Source organism: Bison bison, unplaced genomic scaffold, assembly GCF_000754665.1.
Source record: "Bison bison bison isolate TAMUID 2011002044 unplaced genomic scaffold, Bison_UMD1.0 scf7180017864269, whole genome shotgun sequence".
In the NCBI taxonomy this organism is placed as follows: domain Eukaryota; kingdom Metazoa; phylum Chordata; class Mammalia; order Artiodactyla; family Bovidae; genus Bison; species Bison bison.
Window position 1 is genome coordinate 128168 of NW_011494841.1, and position 19138 is coordinate 147305.

Genomic DNA, 19138 nt, shown 5'->3' on the forward strand with positions numbered 1-19138 from the left:
TTCTAAAAACAGGTTCCTTAGAAAAGTTAGAAAACTATTAGTATAAGTATAATGGGCTGATTAGAAATTGTATTGGTGAAGGGTTTTTCATTTGTTGAGCCAATGTTTGTTGCTAAGTCTCCACATCCCCTGCCCTTACACACATTAATGAATATATAGAAGAAATAAGTATTAACTTTTGATATTAATCATGTTAGACCTTAAGCTAAGTAAATTCTTTCCTTAACTAAAACCTACTACACCCTCACCCTATAGGAATGTAACTTTATTTGGGTGGCGTCTGTTTTAAGAATAATCACCCTTGGAGAAAAAAGTGTTCTGGTTGACTGACCACTGTCACAAGGAGAGGGTCATAAATTGTCAGCAGGCCCCCCTGGCCAGAAGATGATGTAACACCCCTAAGACCTCTGTATACATTTGTATGAAGCACCTGACTTTAATAAAAGTCAGGACTGCTGTCCCCACGTGACTTTTGTATAACATCTCAGTGTATAAAAACAGACTCTGGAAAATAAAGAATTGGGATCAGTTCCTCGAAATACTGGTCTCCCCATGTCGCTCTCTCTCTCACTCTGGCTGAGCCTCCATCTGGAGCGCGGAACCCGCCATGCTTACTAATTATGCCTGGGCTTCTAAGATCCGACCGGGGAGGCCTCAGTGCCTCCTCTCCTTCGGGAGAACGGAAGGACGCCTGCGGCCTACGTAAGTGGTGCAAGCTTCCTGTCTTGAAGTTTTATTGGTCTCCCGCGTAAACCAAGCTACTCAGCCTCTTTTCTCCACTGAATTTTCCTACTGAGCTATCCTCATTCTATTACTCTTTATATCTTTGATGAATATTTAAATAGTCGCTGAAGCCGTCTCCCCTTCGAATACCCTGGATCAGCCGGGGCTGGACCCCGGCAGGCTGGGGGCAATTCTCTCATGAAGTAGGTTTTCCTGTAAGAGAATCAATTTCTTCATTTCTTATACACTTCTCTGTTGCTTTTAAAGTAAAATTTAATAGAAGTAAACCACCTCCCAAAGCAGAGATCCTCTGCAGACCATCTGAATTTTCAAACAAACCAGGCGACAAGCACCTGGGCCACAAAGCAAGTGGCATTAGCGCCACGGAAGCTGCCAGTCACCCCACGGCCCGAGGGTGGTGCTACCCGACAACTCAGGTGTGGACAGGCCCGCTCGCCAGCAAGTGACAGACGAACTACACAGCAGGCTCGGGCTTCTCGGGGCTGAAGCTGGGGCATCTCTGGTTGTTCACCCTCCACGCTGTTACACACCAAGTGTGCAGTGCTGGGGTTTCTACACTGCTCACCCTCCGGGCTGTTATACACCATTGTGTGCAGTGCTGGGGTTTCTACACTGCTCACCCTCTGGGCTGTTATACACCATTGTGTGCAGTGCTGGGGTTTCTACACTGCTCACCCTCCGGGCTGTTATACACCATTGTGTGCAGTGCTGGGGTTTCTACACTGCTCACCCTGGGCGCTGTTCTATGCCGCTGCATGCAGCGCTGGCTGGGGCACTCTTAGCATGTAATCACTCTGGAGACAGTGGCACCTTTCAACAGGCAGCCTGTTATCACCCAGAAGTGCATTCTGTCAGCACAGCTTTACAGCTCTCAGAGTGGGATTCTATCCAACTGCTGCTTCTCCTAAATGTTTCGCTTTTTTCCTTTGATGTTAAGGTAAACACAGTAAATGTGGTGGTCATCTTTACTTGCTTGTTTTTGTAGAATATACTTGAATTATGCGTGTCAACTCTGTACTAGCCCCTGATAATTTGTGTAGTGAGTCTAATTGTTGCTCTGTAGACTTGGATTCCCGTAAACACAATCATACCACCTGTCAATAATGATAGTTTTATTCTATTCTTTCAGTGTAAGGTAAGTTGGTGAAAGAAGGCACCCCTGACTCGCGCACAGCACAGTGGAAAAACTTCCACTATTTAACTATAAAGTCTGATTTCTGTTTTAGACACTCTTTCTTAGATTAAGAAAACTCTCTTCTAGTCCTAGTCTGCTGAGACTGTTCACCACAAACAATAACTGAATTCAACCAATACTTTCTGTACAACATGCATGGTGCTAATGAAGGCAATCACAATGGTTTTCAAATGTTAAACTAAGCGTGTATTCAAAAAATAAATACTTGTTTGTGTCAAAAGAGCAGAATGAAAATATGAGGCTTGACGGCCTTTTCTGGCAACTGGGAGAGTCACACAGCAACTCTTCTTCCCGAAAGAACCAGGATGTGGGGACAAGTCAGTGTGGCGGAAGGCTGGCCCTGAATCCAGAGTCAGAGTCACTGGTGAGCATGGGCTAATTTCATGTGGCTAAGGAAAGGCTTCAGCAATAAAATGATAAGAGGATGTGACCCATGTTTCGGAAATAGGAGTTAAGCATGTCTTCATGCTTAGGAATGAAGATAGGGAGGAGCTGATTCCTGAGCACTTCCTGCTGAGGTGACGGCCACAGAAACCAGAAAAACCAGTTCTACTGACAGAGGATGAGATGGTTGGATGGCATCACTGACTCAATGGACGTGAGTCTGAGTGAACTCTGGGAGTTGGTGATGGAAGGGAGGCCTGGCATGCTGCGATTCATGGGGTCGCAGAGAGTCGGACACGACTGAGCGACTGAACTGAACTGCTGCAAAGCCTCAGGGTAAATACTGAGCAGTAAACACGCCACTGTGTGGTGTTTATCACACCTGGGGCTCACTAGCAGTTACGCGTACACTGAAGCTGAAGCAAGTAAGTCAGCCCCTTTAGGCACTGCTTCAGCAGAGTAACTGTCTTAAAAGCAGGTGGAAACCCAGGCAGGGCGAGGAGAGTACTGCAGACATGTCACCACTCACCAGAAAACAAAATAAGGGCACGCTCTTGCATTCCCTGGTCTGAAAGGCCAGCTAGACTTTAGAGGCTCTACACCGAAGTTCTCTGTGGCTGTGGCTGGGCACGACCATCCCACACAAGCCCAAGGAGGCCTGAACCTCACCGGCAGGCACACGAGGAGCAGTGGCTGCTCCCAGCCCTCTGGACTGGACAGGGTCCCACAGCTTCCAAGGGCAGAGGCCACCCAGCCTCCAAGCTCCTCCCCGGGAGGTTTCTCATGTTGTACCTGTCCCTTCTCCTTATACTTTTCACTCTCCAAAGAAAGCTTTTATTTGCTGAAGGACACTGTCTGGCACATGCCCACCTGTCTGAGTCATACTCAGACCCTCAGATGCTCTGTCCTCAACAGGGGACACATGGGCTAGAAAATACTGCTGGCTCGAATCAAACACTGGTATTCTCCTGGAGCCCAGCAACTCCCCAGCTTAGACTTCCAAACTTCCCATCCCTGTCTGGTGCCATCCCCTGCCATGAAACAGGATGTGACATGGTAAGAAAGCGGCGTCCACAGCAGGAGGAGGCGGCCTGAAGCGGTGGGGCCAGTGGCAGGCATCTGAACTCCAGTCACACAGCCATGGCCTAGCACGCGTCCTCAGGACAGGGAGAGTTGTGGTCCAACAGGTAGGTGTGTGAACATGCAGGAGACAGGCTCATCTGTGTGACACGTGACAAGCGTGTAGGGGAGGAAGACGGGAGCCAGGGGAGCAGAGCCCGCGTCTGTGCCGAGGGCCTGGACATGACGTGGTGGGCACCGAGCCACGTGACTGTGAGTAGAGAGTAACTCGCCCACGTCTGTCTGACACACGAGCCTGTGAGAACACGGCAGGGCAAACGTGCCAGCCAGCTCACTGCAGGAGTGCCCCACAGTGGGTACTTTAAAAATAGCTGTTGGGTTCACATGTAAATAATTGACATGTGAAGGCTGTGTGGGGAAATCTACCATCTTCTGATCTGTCTCAGAGGAAAAAAGAAATCAGATCGAGGTTTGGTTTAACAAGGAGCCCAGCAGGAGCACATCCAGAAGTCTCTTCCTCCTCACAAGGCGCTGGGGCAGGGCTGGGCCTGGCGAGCACGGCACCTCCATGAAGGGCCGACGCTGTGGTGAGAACTCCGAGGCCTGGGCGGGCAAGCACTTGTTACGCGGCTCCTGCCCCCAGCGAGCAAAACAAAAAGCAGCTCTCCTCTGCGCGGTCTGTTCCCATCCAAGGTCACTTTTATGCTTCACCTTTAAGCCAGGGAAATGCAAACTGTGTTGAAATACACTCCTAGAATTTAAATGGATACTTACGAGGAACAAGAGGAGAGGGTAAAATGAAGTAAGAGACACACTGGCAAGGTTTGCCTGTCATAGGATTGGGCTGGCTGCTGCACCCTAAAAGATCACTAAAATACCACAGTCCCAGAGGAAACAACTCCAAGTTTTCTGAGCTTACCATGCGCAGCAACAAAATCTCCCCCCAGCCAAAGTCAGTGGCTGTCTCAGGCGAGCTGGCTCTATCAGGACTGACAGGCCTCCCAACCGTAACTGTCTTATCTGCAGCCTCATGGAGCCAGGACACTGAGGAGGCAGCCTCTGAACACACACGACTTCCAACTTAGTCCTGACCCATGTCTGAGGTTCAGAATGGAGGACCCCGGATAATAAACAGAAAAAACAACTTCTACTGGAGTGTCTGCCAGCTTACAGAAAGAACCCAGGAACACAGGAAAGAGAGCGTGCAGCTTGGCCTGAAGCCGAGCATCTTCCTCATGAAAAATTACATGAAAGAGGAAATGACTCTGGGAGCAGCAGAGCCCAAGCACGTCCTGGGGCGTGAAGCCCATCGTCCTGACCATCCCCTCAGCAGCAGAGCCCACGCACATCCTGGGGCGTGAAGCCCGCTGTCCTGACCACCTCCTCAGCCCGGCTCTGACTCAGTCACCTGAACATACACAGCGTCCTAGGGCTTCAGAGCGGAACTCACCTCCTCCATCACCTCTCCCCAGGCAGCTCTCCCAGCCACTCGTGCCCCAGTCAGAAGGAAGGGTGATCCAGGGCCAAGACCACCATGAGATCTACCATTAAGTTTATAAATACAGAGTTGCAGAAAGGACCCAGGACTCAAAGGATGGCAAAAGGCAAATCTTTACAAGAGACGTAGGAAGATCAAACCTGAAGCACTAACTGTAATCCCACCCTCCTCCCCTCTCTTTAGTCACCTAAGATTTGGCGCCATCAACAAGCACACGGGGCAGGGAAAGGCAAACCTGTTGAGTTCTGGCCTCTGAGTTTCAAAGGCCCCACCCCTGGGAGAGCCTGAGATGCCTCAGATCTGCCCCAAGTGGGACGACTCTGAGCAGAAGGAAGGGGCAGGAGCACATGGAGCTCTGAGCTCAGAGCAGCAGGACCAGGCAGCCAGCGAGCTCTGCCTCCAGCCCTGGAGCTGGGAAGAGGCTCTGCACGGGCTGTGTGGGCTTTGCTGCCCAGCCGGCCTGGGAGCGAGCATTCCACAGGGCAGGGGCTGGGGAACAGGCTCCCCCAAGGAGAGCGAGTGGGGCATGGTGTCTTGGGATGCCCAGCCGCCCAACCCAGGACACATACCACAACCTATCGGATGGGGTTTGTAAAAGAAACAAGTGAAGATACCTCAAGCTAAAATACTTCTGCAGATTAAAAGATAAAAAAAAAAAAAAGATACGAACTACTACATACAAAAATAAATAGGCGACAAGGATATATTGTACAACACAGGAAATAAAGCCAATATTTTACAGTAACTATAAAAACTATAAATGGAGTATAACCTTTAAAACTGTGAATCACTGTGGTGTATACCTGTAACTTATATAATATTGTACATCAACTATACCTCATAAAAATGAAAAGGAGAAAAGGAAAGAAGGGCTTCTGCACAGCAAAGTTAACCAGCAACAAAATGAGAAGAAAACACACTGAATGGGAGAAATTATTTGCAAAACATTTGTCTGATAAGGGGTAAATATTCAAAATACATAAATACCTCATACAACTCAACAACCAAAAAACAGAACAATCTGATTTAAATTCAGCAGAAGATCCGAATAGACCTTGTTCCAAAGAAAATATGTAGATGGCCAACAAGCAAATGAAAAGATGTTCAACACTGCTAATCATCAGAGAAATGCAGATCAAAACCACAGTGAGCTATCACCTCAGATCTGTCAGAATGGCCATTATCAAAATGATAAGAAATAACAAATGCTGGAGAGGATATGAAGAAAAGGGGAGCCTTATGCACTGTTGGTGGGAATATAAATTGGTGAGGTCATTGTGGAAAACAGTATGGAGGCTCTTAAAAATTAAAAGCAGAAATACTATATGATCCAGCAATTCCACTCCTGGGATTTATCTGCAAAAAATGAAAATACTACCTTGAGGAGATATGCACTCCCGTGTTCACTGCAGCACTATTTACAACAGCCAGGACAAGCAGGCCAACCTAAGTGTCCATCAATGAGTGTGTGTGCGTGCACACACTGTGCACGCACACACACACACACACACGATGGAACATAAAAAAAGAATAAAACCTTGTTACTTGTGACTACATGAATTGAGGGCATGATGCTATGGGAAATAAGTCAGAGAAAGACAAATGACACGCTTTCACTTCTATGTAGAATTTGGAAACAAAACCAAAAAAACACAAACTCACAGACACAAAGAACAGAGTTGCCAGAGGGAGGGAGGAGGAGGGCCGAAAGGGCCAAGGGGACCAGAAGGCAAACTTCCCAGCTACAGAGGGAGCCATGGAGCCTTCCCTGTGAAACACCAACCAAGTTTACAGAATGCCGGCAAGAGTGTCACCCCTGTGGCCAGGTGGGTTACAGAGTCACAGAGTGAGGGAGTCATGGAGCCTTTCCTGTGAAACACCAACCAAGTTTACAGAATGCCGGCAAGTGTGTCACCCCTGTGGCCAGGTGCGCCATCCTCAGGGTGGTGACAATCAGTACCTGCAAGTCCGCAAGCTCCATGGTGGGCTTTCCTTGGAGGCACAGGGCCTGCGCAATGAAGGCGTGCAAATCCTCCAGACAGAGAGTGTCCACCTGCACGGAAAGAGAGCCAGCATCAGCCCTGGGAGAACACAGGCACAGGACAGCACATGCACATACACACATGTGCACACACACCCAGCAGCAAAGGGCACACACACACACGTGCATACACGCTCAGAGCAGCAAAGCACACACACCAATGTGTGCACATATACACTCACACACGCATGTGTGCCCAGGGCAGCAAAAGTGCATGCACATACACACAAACACATACATGCATGCACACTCAGGGTAGCAATGCGCAGAGGACAATGTGCACACACACAAACACACACACATGTACACACACACATACACATACATGCATGCATGCAAAGTGCACGCACACATGGGACAGCATTGTGCATGTACTGCGCGCACACACATGCACACATACAAACACGCACACGTGCATGTGCACCCACACCACGTGTGCATACTCAGGGCAACAGAGGGCAGTGCATGCACATGTACTCACACACAATACACACACGTGTGGTGCATGCACATGTACACACACACACAATACACACACATGCATACATGCTCAGGGCAGCAAGTGCACACACAGATGACAGCACATGCACATGTACACACACACGTGTGCACACGGTCATGGCAGCAAAATACACACCTACACAGGACAGCACATGTACACGTATATATACATACACAGATACATGCACATGTGCACATGCTCAGGGCAGCAAAGTGCACACATATACACACACAGGATAGCATGTGCCCAAGTACACACACACAAACATGCAAAGCACACACACAGGCTCTGGACAGCACATGTGTGCATACACATACATGCATGCATGCTCAGAGCAGCAAAGCAAACATACCTCCCTGGGGCAGCAAGGCACCCACACTCTTACATGAACAGCCAAGCACGCATGTGCACACACACACACACACAATGTGGGAGGCAACACGCTCGGGGCAGCAAAACACACACACAGGCACAGCAGAGTGCATGTGCACATATGTGTGTGCACACACACATGCCTGGGGCAGCAGAACATACACATGACCATACACACACATGTACACACCCAGAATGGTAGAGCATACACACACACACACCTAGGGCAGCAGAGCACACACACTCTCATACACACACACACACACACACACCCAGGACAGCAGAGCACACACATGAGCATATACACACACGCACACACCCAGGACAGCAGAGCATACATACACACACACACCTAGGGAAGCAGAGCACACGCATGAGCATATACACACACGCACACACCCAGGACAACAGAGCACACACACACACGTCTGGGGCAGCAGAGCACACACACTCTCATATACACACACTCACACCAAGGGCAGAAGAGACATCCCTGGAGGTGGGCGGGGTCTTTTCTCCCCCTATCCACAGTCCCTGGTGTATAAATCTCCATGTCAACCAGAGCCAGGCTGGGCAGCAGAGCCTGGTACTTATGAGCAAGGCAGAACACTCCAGAACGCCTGTGGGAAGCCTGCTGCTGCTAAGTCACTTCAGTAGTGTCTGACTCTGTGCGACCCCATAGACGGCAGCCCACCAGGCTCCCCCCGTCCCTGGGATTCTCCAGGCAAGAACACTGGAGTGGGTTGCCATTTCCCTCTCCAATGCATGAAAGTGAAAAGTGAAAGTGAAGTCGTTCGGTAGTGTCCGACTCTTAGCGACCCCATGGACTGCAACCTACCAGGCTCCTCTGTCCACGGGATTTTCTAGGCAAGAGTACTGGAATGGGGTGCCATTGCCTTCTCCGATGGGAAGCCTGAGCTATGGCCAAATCTGAGCCTTGGAGCAATGTAGGTCATCAAGGGTTAACACAAATTTCCAGAGCTGACAACTGTGGGGTTTGCAGACAGAAGGCACCCACAGCTAGCCTGAGCTAGGGTGATCAGAGCTGGGACAAACACCCACGCTTGCGAGCCCCAGATGTCAACTGTGTCTTTGGATCCCCATTTATAAGAAACCTGCTGCTGCTACTGCTGCTAAGTCGCTTCAGTCATGTCTGACTCTGTGGGACCCCATAGACGGCAGCCCACCAGGCTCCCCCATCCCTGGGATTCTCCAGGCAAGACACTGGAGTGGATTGCCATTTCCTTCTCCAATGCATGAAAGTGAAAAGTGAAAGTGAAGTCGCTCAGTCATGTCTGACTCTTAGTGACCCCATGGACTGCAGCCCACCAGGCTCCTCCGTCCATGGGATTTTCCAGGCAAGAGTACTGGAGTGGGGTGCCACTGCCTTCTCCGTATTAGAAACCAGGATTCCCCAAATGTGCAACTCCTCCCATCCTTTGTGAAATCAAAAAGTCCAACCAAAGTGTGAGTGAGAAGCAAGGAGAGACAGAGACAGAGAGAGACAGAGCCTGGGAATGAGGGGGCGGAGCACACAGATGGGTGGGGCCCGGCCACAGCAGCACCTCCACACCCTCCTCACAGGGTCAGCGGCTCAGCCACCAAATGTCACCATCCATCTCTACCTTTACTCCAACTTTATACAAAGTTGCCTTTGTATAAATGAAGCTATAATTACGTTGCAGAAAAAGCAAGAAATCTACAAATGCATAGCACTCATGACCAAGAGAAAAGATCTCAACCTACAAAAGCAAGACCAAGCAGAGAATATGTTGTTTTAAACTCATAAGCCCTCACCTCTATCTTAGACAGGTTTGTTGGCATATAGTTAGTTCTACTTCTTGCCATTAGCATCTTTTGCAGAAAGCTGATTTTAAAAAACCAGCCTACAAAAAAAGAATCACTCTTGGACTTCCCTGGTGATCCAGTGGTTAAGACTCTGTGCTACCCCTGCAGGGGACATGGCTTTGATCCCTGGTTGGGGAGCTAAGATCCCGCATGCCAACAATGTAGCAAAAAAAAAAAATCATACTTTCTCAGTTTATCGATTTCATACTCTGCCACCATCTTTGTAATTAGCAAATCTACGCTTACTCCTTGGCAGGAAAGTTATGACCAACCTAGACAGCTTATTAAAAAGCAGACATTACTTTGCTAACAAAGGTCCATCTAGTCAAAGCTATGGTTTTTCCAGTAGTGATGTATGGATGTGAGAGTTGGACTATAAAGAAAGCTGAGTGCCAAAGGACTGATGCTTTGGAACTGTGGTGTTAGAGAAGACTCTTGAGAGTTCCTTGGACTGCAAGGAGATCCAACCAGTCCATCCTAAAGGAGATCAGTCCTGAGTGTTCACTGGAAGGACTGATGTTGAAGCTGAAACTCCAATACTTTGGCCACCTGATGTGAAGAGCTGGCTCATTTAAAAAGACCCTGATGCTGGGAAAGATTGAGGGCAGGAGGAGAAGGGGGCAACAGAGGAATAAGATGGTTGGATGGCATCACTGACTCAATGGACATGGGTTTGGGTGAACTCCAGAAGTTGGTGATGGACAGGGAGGCCTGGTGTGCTGCAGTCCAGGGGGTCACAAAGAGTCGGACACAACTGAACAACTGAACTGAACTCAACTGATAACATATCAGAGGAGACAAGATTCTTAGTAATACCAATTTTTTAAAAACTTCACATAGTAGAGATTATTATGATAAAGTATTTGCTCTACCATGATTATAAAAAATATGCAAACTTTCTATGATGCAAAATTACCCTTCCGGAAAAGTTTCTCAAATTAGCCTCTAATAACATGTTAACTTGGAGGCTGGACTCCAAGTGAAAATGAGCTAACCAAGTTAGGGCCCAACAGTCAGCAAACGAGGGCTTTGTTTCTTTGTACGCTGTGTGCACTAAACAGTATGCATTCATCCTGTGTGGCACCTAATTTAAGCTTAACTAGGAGGAAATGGCACCCCACTCCAGTGTTCTTGCCTGGAGAATCTGAGGGACGGTGGAGCCTGGTGGGCTGCCGTCTATGGGGTCACACAGAGTCGGACATGACTGAAGTGACTTAGCAGCAGCATACAAAAGTATACCATTTTAGCCTTATTAATCTAAAGAGATTATAGTTATTAATCTAAAGAGAGAATAGTTATCCTTATGGATAACAACACAGTATGCTGCTAAGTGCTTCAGTCGTGTCCGACTCTGTGCGACCCCATAGACGGCAGCCCATGAGGCTCCCCTGTCCCTGGGATTCTCCAGGCAAGAACACTGGAGTGGGTTGCCATTTCCTTCTCCAATGCATGAAAGTGAAAAGTCAAAGTGAAGTCGCTAAGTCGTATCTGACTCTTAGAGACCCCATGGACTGCAGCCTACCAGGCTCCTCCGTCCACGGGATTTTCCAGGCAAGAGTACTAGAGTGGGTTGCCAATGCCTTCTCCGGCAACACAGTATAGTACCTTTTAATCTAAGGGATAACACTGATGCATTGATTTGTTTTCTATTTTAAAAGTTCTAATTTGAATGTATCCTTTAAAGTCAACCAACAATGAGTCTATCTCATGCTGACTTATACTAAAAAGATTTCATTTAAAGGTAATTACTAGTACTAAGAAGGTAAAAGTGGAAATTTTCCTTCTGATACTTGTCTAGCCTCAGGTGTATATAAATACGTGGGATGTAAAGTGACTATTCTGTGATTTGGGATATTTTCCTTCTGGAAGTGGATTTTCATAGCCAACAGTCACTTGCACAGCTGACAAGAAAGCAGAGCTGTGTCAACTGACTACGAATGGGCTCAAGGACCTCTCTCTCCTGCTGGAAAAAGAAATGCAAAATGTAGTCCTAAGAGTGCTAACACAAGGCTATCCAAAGATATATCCATATCCAAATATCACTATCCATATATTCACACACAGTCCTGAGAAGAAACCGCTTATTCTCCTGGAGGAGAAAACTCAGCCACTGGTCATCGACCAGCTCCCAACCCCCACTGTGTCCTCCTTAGCCACCTGCAGATTCATAAACAAGGGAAAGAAAGCATTAACGGATAATACATGCATGCACATTTAGTAAAAGTAGCAAAAGAAATGTATTTTTCATTTAAACATTAAATAATCCTGTGATCATTTACTGATTTATACTTTGCTGAGTCTGGTGCAAATAAAGGAAAGTTCTACTCAAAATGAAAGTTCGTCCTGGTGTGTGTGAAACCAGTGAAGAGGCAGTAAATTAAACCTCACTGAGGGTGGCTTACCTGCCCCGTGTTTGTGGCAACCACCATCCAAACAGGGACACAGGACAGCCCACGCTCCACAAAGCTGGGCCATCGTGAGCAAAGTGCACCACGGCCTGGACCTGGCAGACACCTCAAGCTTCTATCACAGGGAGGTGCAGAGCCCACTTCTATGCTGGCAGCCAACAGGGCTCCTCAAATGTACGGCCACACAGAGACCTCACTTTTTATGAAACAGACACTGGGCAGAGACGGGGCAGGGGACCAGCCCTCAGCAACACCCCAGACCACCATACCCCACAAAAGTCAAGGGCCAGAAGCGAGGGGTGACTGCAGCAGCCACGGCCAGGAGGGAGGTTACCTGCACGAACAGGTAGACCAGGAGGCAGCACAGCGCCTGGAAGGGGCGCTCAACTGCCTGCAGTTCTTCCCGCGAGGATGACAGGTCAAAGCAGGCCAGCAGTGTGTCCAAGCGCTGGGCCTGGATTCCTGGCTCTTGGCTCAGCCACAGCTGTCTCAAACTAGGCGTTCCCCCTAGTTTAAAAAAAAAAAAAAGAGTCCATTTACCATGATTCTTTGTACTAGCAAGTTATAAGACGCTTCTCAGAAACAAAGTAAAGAAGTAAAGGGCACTGACCTCTTTCCTTGCTGACTTCCTTGGGCTTTTACACTTAAAGCAACTGGAAAGTAAACATTAACAGAACTTCCTGGTTTAAACAAGCAGAAATCCTAAAAGGTCAGCATATATGTATTTCATTGAAAACATTCCTCTTTCTTTAAACAGCTATACTGTGCAGGAAAGGGGGGGCTTTCTCTTCCTGTGCTCAGCTGTGCTGTCCGAGGGAGTGAGACAGATGCGACTGTGACGGGGTGCTTGGCAAGAACACCACTGGTCTACTCTGGTAGTCGGCTCTCTTATTTTCCTGGACTAGTGGTTTTCAAAGTACACTGTGCAAAAGAAACAGCTGCCAAAATTGTGCAAGATACATTTTCCTTGGTTTTATATGCAGAAATTATGAATGAATGATTTTCACATTTTTAAATAGTCAAAAACAGCAAAATGAAAACATTTCACAGTATGAGAAAATTGCGTGACTCTGCCAGAAAGGATCAAGGGTGGCCCCCACACTTCACCCAGAGTTCCATGGGCAGCTGAGATTTTGTCTATAGGTCCTATTTGCATTGCTCCTGAAACGTATCAGCTTCAAAAGTCAAATTATGTCTTCACTTGGCAAAGGCTTCTGTGTGAATTCACGGACAGCAAAGTCTCAAGAGCTTCTCAGAAATGAGCAAGTCCCAAGAGTGCTGCCCAGAGGGACTGGGAAGGAGGAAATTTCTGTGAATGACAACTTGTTTCATTTTATAAAAGAAGATCTGCAAGGTGCTGGGGAGTCACGTCTTTATACAGCCAAGAAATACTAAGCTTACTCTCGGATTCTTGAATGCTTTAAAAATCATTCCAGATGGACAAACTACCAATTAGATGTGTGCAATCAGCTTTCCGAGGTTTATAAAATAAGGATATGCTTAAAATGACCAAAACGAGGCTCTGTGAAGACAGAAAAAATCACCTACATGTTGCCTAAAGAAGAATATCCAGTTTGGGAGATAAAAAGCTATGTCAGATGCTTGCCTGCTGTGTGGTCAAGACTTCCTGCACAAAATGCAGCGTGTCAGTAAGGGAGGCGGCTGAGGATGATGCACAGACGCAGGGACCCTGTGAGGGGCAGGTCGGGGGAAAGAAAGCCAAATTTCCAGGTACACCCTTCTGAGGGCCTGCAGAAGGTGAGGATCAAGCAGCAGGAGTCCACTGCTCTTAACATACACGTTGTCAGGGTGCTGGAAAACCATGAGATAGGCACCTGGATGATCCAGCTTCCAAATGAGTCTAAAATAAAAACCATCTGGCATTTTTCCTCATGGATATACAGAAGACTTATATATAAAAATCCTATCATTTTGTATTGTTATTAACATAAATGTGAACAGTCATTCATCTGAATCACCTGCAACACGAGTTCAAGGCCCCACTTCCAGGGTCCTAGAGACGGCAGACGCACGCCCGCCCTCCGAGGGCGGGCGGGGCTCCCGCTCCTTCTGGAAGCACGGGCCCCGTGTGCAGTCCCAGTGCGAAACACGCACACACCTGCAGCTCAGCGGTGCCAAGGAGCACGTGCCCACAGGCCTCAGAAACAGTCTCTCCAACAGCTACGCGAACTTTAGGGTTTATTAAAACCTTATATCGAGGGCCTCTAAAATTAACTCGTAATATAATAATGAAAGGCCAAATATTCCCTTTCTACATTATTTCTGGAACGATACTATAAAATGAAAATTACATATATATATATTAAAACATTTCTGGGAAATGATTTTGGGTATTCTTTAAAAGTACTTCTTGCTGTAAAATGTGTCATTCTTAAATTGTTTTTGTGATAAGTACCTTTAGGTTTGAAATACTAAAATACTAATATTTAGGTTTGAGTATATCACTTATCAACTGAGAGAATTAGGAAATATTCCCTCAACTTCTCTCCTTGTACAATTCCACTTATAAGAAATATGTTTCACAATGTTTCTTATTTGGTAAATTATAGGCTTGAGTGACAGAACACAATAGTGACTTGAAAGAATTTAAAGCATATAAAAATGGAATATAAAAATTTTGGAAAGTATTTGTTTTGTGAAACAATAAGAAAGGCCACTAAAATAAGCCCAAAACTCTGTCCTCTCTTCAAGGGTCTGTGTGTAGAACCCTGTCTCCTACGGTCGAACACGCTTGGCTTTCTCCAGATACTAAGAACCCACAGGAAGAATGTACTTCGACTAATTTTTAGCAGAACTCTGTTTTCTCCTCCCCTCCTACTGGCCCTTGAAAAAAACTTACTTTTACAGTTGAACACCTTCCTTCACCTCCTCTTCCCAATTCATCAAGCCCACTTTCAATCGTGGAAGCAAGACAAGAATCGCCCCAAGCAGAGCAGCAAGAATGCAACCGTGCTAACTCACAGCTGCTTACTAAGGGGGTCCTGGTTTCCTTCTCCCCCTGGCGTGGACCTTGGACAGCAGGCAGGGGAGTGAGGCAGGGTGGTTCAGAAGACTGGGCCTGGAGAGGTCTGTATAATGCCCTTTCCTCTGTTGTATTAGAACTTCATTAGGGACACCACTCCTGGACCCACGGTAGAAATGAAAATCAGTGTGTGTGCAGTTCTGGAAAAGTATGTTTCCACAGAGATCATTATTGCATCATGTGGTAAACAACTCTGACATTTAATCAAGGCTGTCTGTACCTGGTGGAGAAGGCAATGGCAACCCATTCTAGTTCTCTTGCCTGGAAAATCCCATGGATGGAGGAGCCTGGTGGGCTGCTGTCCATGGGGTCGCTAGGAGTCGGACACGACTGAGCGACTTCACTTTCACTTTTCACTTTCATGTATTGGAGAAGGAAACGGCAGCCTACTCCAGTGCTCTTGCCTGGAGAATCCCAGGGACGGAGGAGCCTGGTCGGCTGCCATCTCTGGGGTCGCACAGAGTCGGACACGACTGAAGCGATTTAGCAGCAGTCTGTACCTGGAATGTTCATCTGCAGCGGCCTGACGAGGTCTGGCTGCCTCAGTGGGTTCCCGGAGTACACAAACCACTCCTTGACAGCGGGGCCGGTGCTGGAACCACCTGAGTAAAGACAGCTGCATCAGTGGACGTGCGTACCAGTCCATCACCACACTGCACGAGAGCCACCTCGGCAGGACCAATTCCACGCCGGTGAGCACAGTGAGTTCTCACATCCAAGGTCACCAAGGGGCCTCGGGCATCCAGCAGTGGATCTCCTACCCTCTGATCGGATGGTCGTCCATCCAGTCCCACCAGAATGATGACCTTGGGTGGTGGGTGACAGGACAACCTGGATAGGTGATCACTGAGGGCAGAGGTGACCTCTCAGTCACCACCGAGACGGCTCCTGCAGCATCCTGCTTTCCTTCCCCATCACCCTCCTACCGTCCCAGAGAACATTCAGGGAGCAGAAATATGACAGTCCTTTCTGCTCTTAAATTCACTACTTTACGCAACTATTAAGTCTAGTGTTATGTCAGACGAATCAGAAAGCTGGTAGGAATAATCTAGAATAAAGGCACTTCTGTCTGTTGCTAGATTACTAACTGCTACGGAAGCTCAGGTGGCCCAGTCAGCTGCCGTGCCCCACTCAGCCACAGCTCACCTCGCCCTTTCTCACCTCTGCATTTGGGCCACACTCTGCTCTGCCCCCACTCCCCTCCACCACTCCCCCAGCCCACCGCAGATGCCACCTCCTGTGCCCACACTTGGCGAGCCCCCCTTCCCTCCCTCTCAGCTGAGCCTCCCACGCTCCCCAACCACTGCGCCCCACTCAGGCAGCACTCTGGCTGGAGTCCCGGAAAACTGAGCTCCCTAGAGCAAAAACCATTCTCCATAAAACACAAGGCCCAGAGCAAATGCTCATTAACTGCAGGTTTAGGAGCAAGTTCATCTTAGCCTAAATTTCATACACACAGAAAAAATTTTAAAAAAGAAGATCTGAGTATTCTTAATGTTGTTAAAAATAAAACAACCCAATTTCTATGTAATCCTCTTGGCCAAGGTTTTCATTACATTAAAAAATAGCCAACTGAGTGAATGCTGCCCTGCTCATGCCAAGAGACAAACCTTACTAGGTTCTGTACTCCCACTCAACCACTGCTATTAAGGGACCTATCCTGCCAAATGACTCCTTGGGAATCACTAAAACATTCACAAAACCACATCTGACACCGCATGGAAATGACCACCTTTTATCTAAGATTGTTCACAGCACAGAGGTTCAGAGCCAATGTCTCAGAGCTTTAAGTGACACACAAAAGACAGAGAGAGAGGTTCACGGTGGGCACTGGTGCCCTTATCTAAACACACCCGACAGTCCTCCTAGCTCCCCTCTGTTAGGACCGAGGGAAGCAGTCTTTGGACCAACATTCCAAGAGACACACAGCATCATCTCAGTTCAGTCGATCAGTCGTGTCCGATGCCTTGAGACCTCATGGACTACAGCACCACAGGCCTCCCTGTCCATCACCAACTCCAGAAGCTTGCTCAAACTCATGTCCATTGAGTCTGTGATGCCATCCAACCATCTCATCCTGTGTCGTCCCCTTCTCCTCCTGCCTTCAATCTTTCCCAGCATCAGGGTCTTTTCTAATGAGTCAGTTCTTCACATCAGGTGGCCAAAGTATTGGAGCTTCAGCTTTAGCATCAGTCCTCCCAATGAATATTCAGGACTGATTTCCTTTAGGGTTAACTGGTTTGATCTCCTTGCAGTCCAAGGAACCCTCAAGAATCTTTTCCAACACCACAGTTCAAAAGCATCAATTCTTCAGCGCTCAGCTGCCTTTATGGTCCAACTCTCACATCAATACATGACTATTAGAAAAACCATAGTTTTGACTAGACAGACCTTTGTCAGCTAAGTAATGTCTCTGCTTTTTATTATGCTGTCTAGGTTGGTCATAGCTTTTCTTCCAAGGAGAAAGCATTTTTAATTTCATGGCTGCAGTCAGCATCTGCAGTGATTTTAGAGCAAAAGAAAATAAAGTCTGTCACTGTTTCTATTGTTCCCCCATCTATTTGCGAGAAAGTGATGGGACTGGATGCCATGATCTTTGTTTTTTGAATGCTGAGTTTTAAGCCAACTTTTTCACTCTCCTCTTTCACTTTCATCAAGAGGCTCTTTAGTTCCTCTTTGCTTCCTGTGACAAGGGTGGTGTCATCTGTATATCTGAGGTTATTGATATTTCTCCCAGCAATTTGATTCCAACTGTGCTTCATCCAGTCCAGCATTCCTCATGATGTACTCTGCATATAAGTTACATAAGCAAGGTGACAATATACAACCATGACGTACTCCTTTTCCAATTTTGAATCAGTCCTTTGTTCCATGCCCAGTTCTAACAGTTGCTTCTTGACCTGAATACAGATTTCTCAGGAGGCAGGTAAAGCGGTATGATATTCCCATCTCTCTAAGAATTTTGCACAGATTGCTATGACCCAAAACAGCTAAAGGTTTTAACATAGTCAATGAAGGAGAGGTAGATGTTTTTCTGGAATTCTCTTGCTTTTTCTATGGTCCAATGGATGCTGGCAATTTGATCCCTGGTTCCTCTGCCATTTCTAAATCCAGCTTGAACATTTGGAAGTTCTTGGTTAACGTAATATTGAAGCCTCGTTTGGAGAATTTTGACCATTACTTTGCTAACATGTGAAATGAGTGCAATTGTGTGGTAGTTTGAACATTCTTTGGCATTGCCTTTCTTTGGGATAAGAATGAAAACTGACCTTTTCCAGTCCTGTGGCCACTGCTGAGTTTTCCAAATTTGCTGGCATATTGACTGCAGCCCTTTCACAGCATCATCTTGTAGGATTTGAAATAGGTCAGTTGGAATTCCATCATCTCCACTACCTTGGTTTGTAGTGATGTTTCCTAAGGCCCACTTGACTTCACACTCCAGGATGTCTGGCTCGAGGTGAGTGACCACACCATCATGGTTATCTGGGTCATGAAGATCCGTTTTTGTATAGTTCTTCTATGTATTCTTGCCTCCTATTCTTAATATCTTCTGCTTCTGTTAGGTCCGTGCCATTTTTGTCCTTTATTGTGCCCATCTTTGCATGAAGTGTTCCCTTGGTATCTCTAATTTTCTGATGAGATCTCTAGTCTTTCCCATTCTATTGTTTTTCTCTATTTCTTTGCATTGACCACTTAGGAAGCCTTTCTTATCTCTCCTTGCTATTCTTTGGAACTCAGCATTCAGATGGATGTATCTTTCCTTTTTCTCCTTTGCCTTTCACTTCTCTTCTTTTCTTAGCTATCCGTAAGGCCTCCACAGACAACCATTTTGCCTTTTTTCATTTTTTCTTCTTGGGGATGGTTTTGATCACCACCTCCTGTACAATGTTACAAACCTCTGTCCATAGTTCTTCAGACACTCTATCTGTCAGACCTAATACCTTAAATCTATTTGCTACTTCCTCTGTATAATCATAAGGGATTTAATTTAGGTCATACTTGAATGGTCTAGTGGTTTTCCCT

General features: G+C 47.0%; 1 protein-coding gene across 2 annotated transcripts in view; it reads right to left on the reverse strand.

The window, feature by feature from the left end:
- The window catches only part of FAM120B (family with sequence similarity 120B), a 68187-nt gene that overhangs the window by 16153 nt on the left and 32896 nt on the right, over positions 1-19138 (reverse strand). For both annotated transcript variants that reach the window (XM_010848515.1, XM_010848514.1), the window contains exons 4-6: positions 15616-15717; positions 12407-12579; positions 6862-6954 (exon numbers count right to left, since the gene is read on the reverse strand). In XM_010848515.1, the coding sequence (XP_010846817.1) occupies positions 6862-6954; positions 12407-12579; positions 15616-15717 (368 nt within the window). The remainder of the gene's footprint in view (positions 1-6861; positions 6955-12406; positions 12580-15615; positions 15718-19138) is intronic.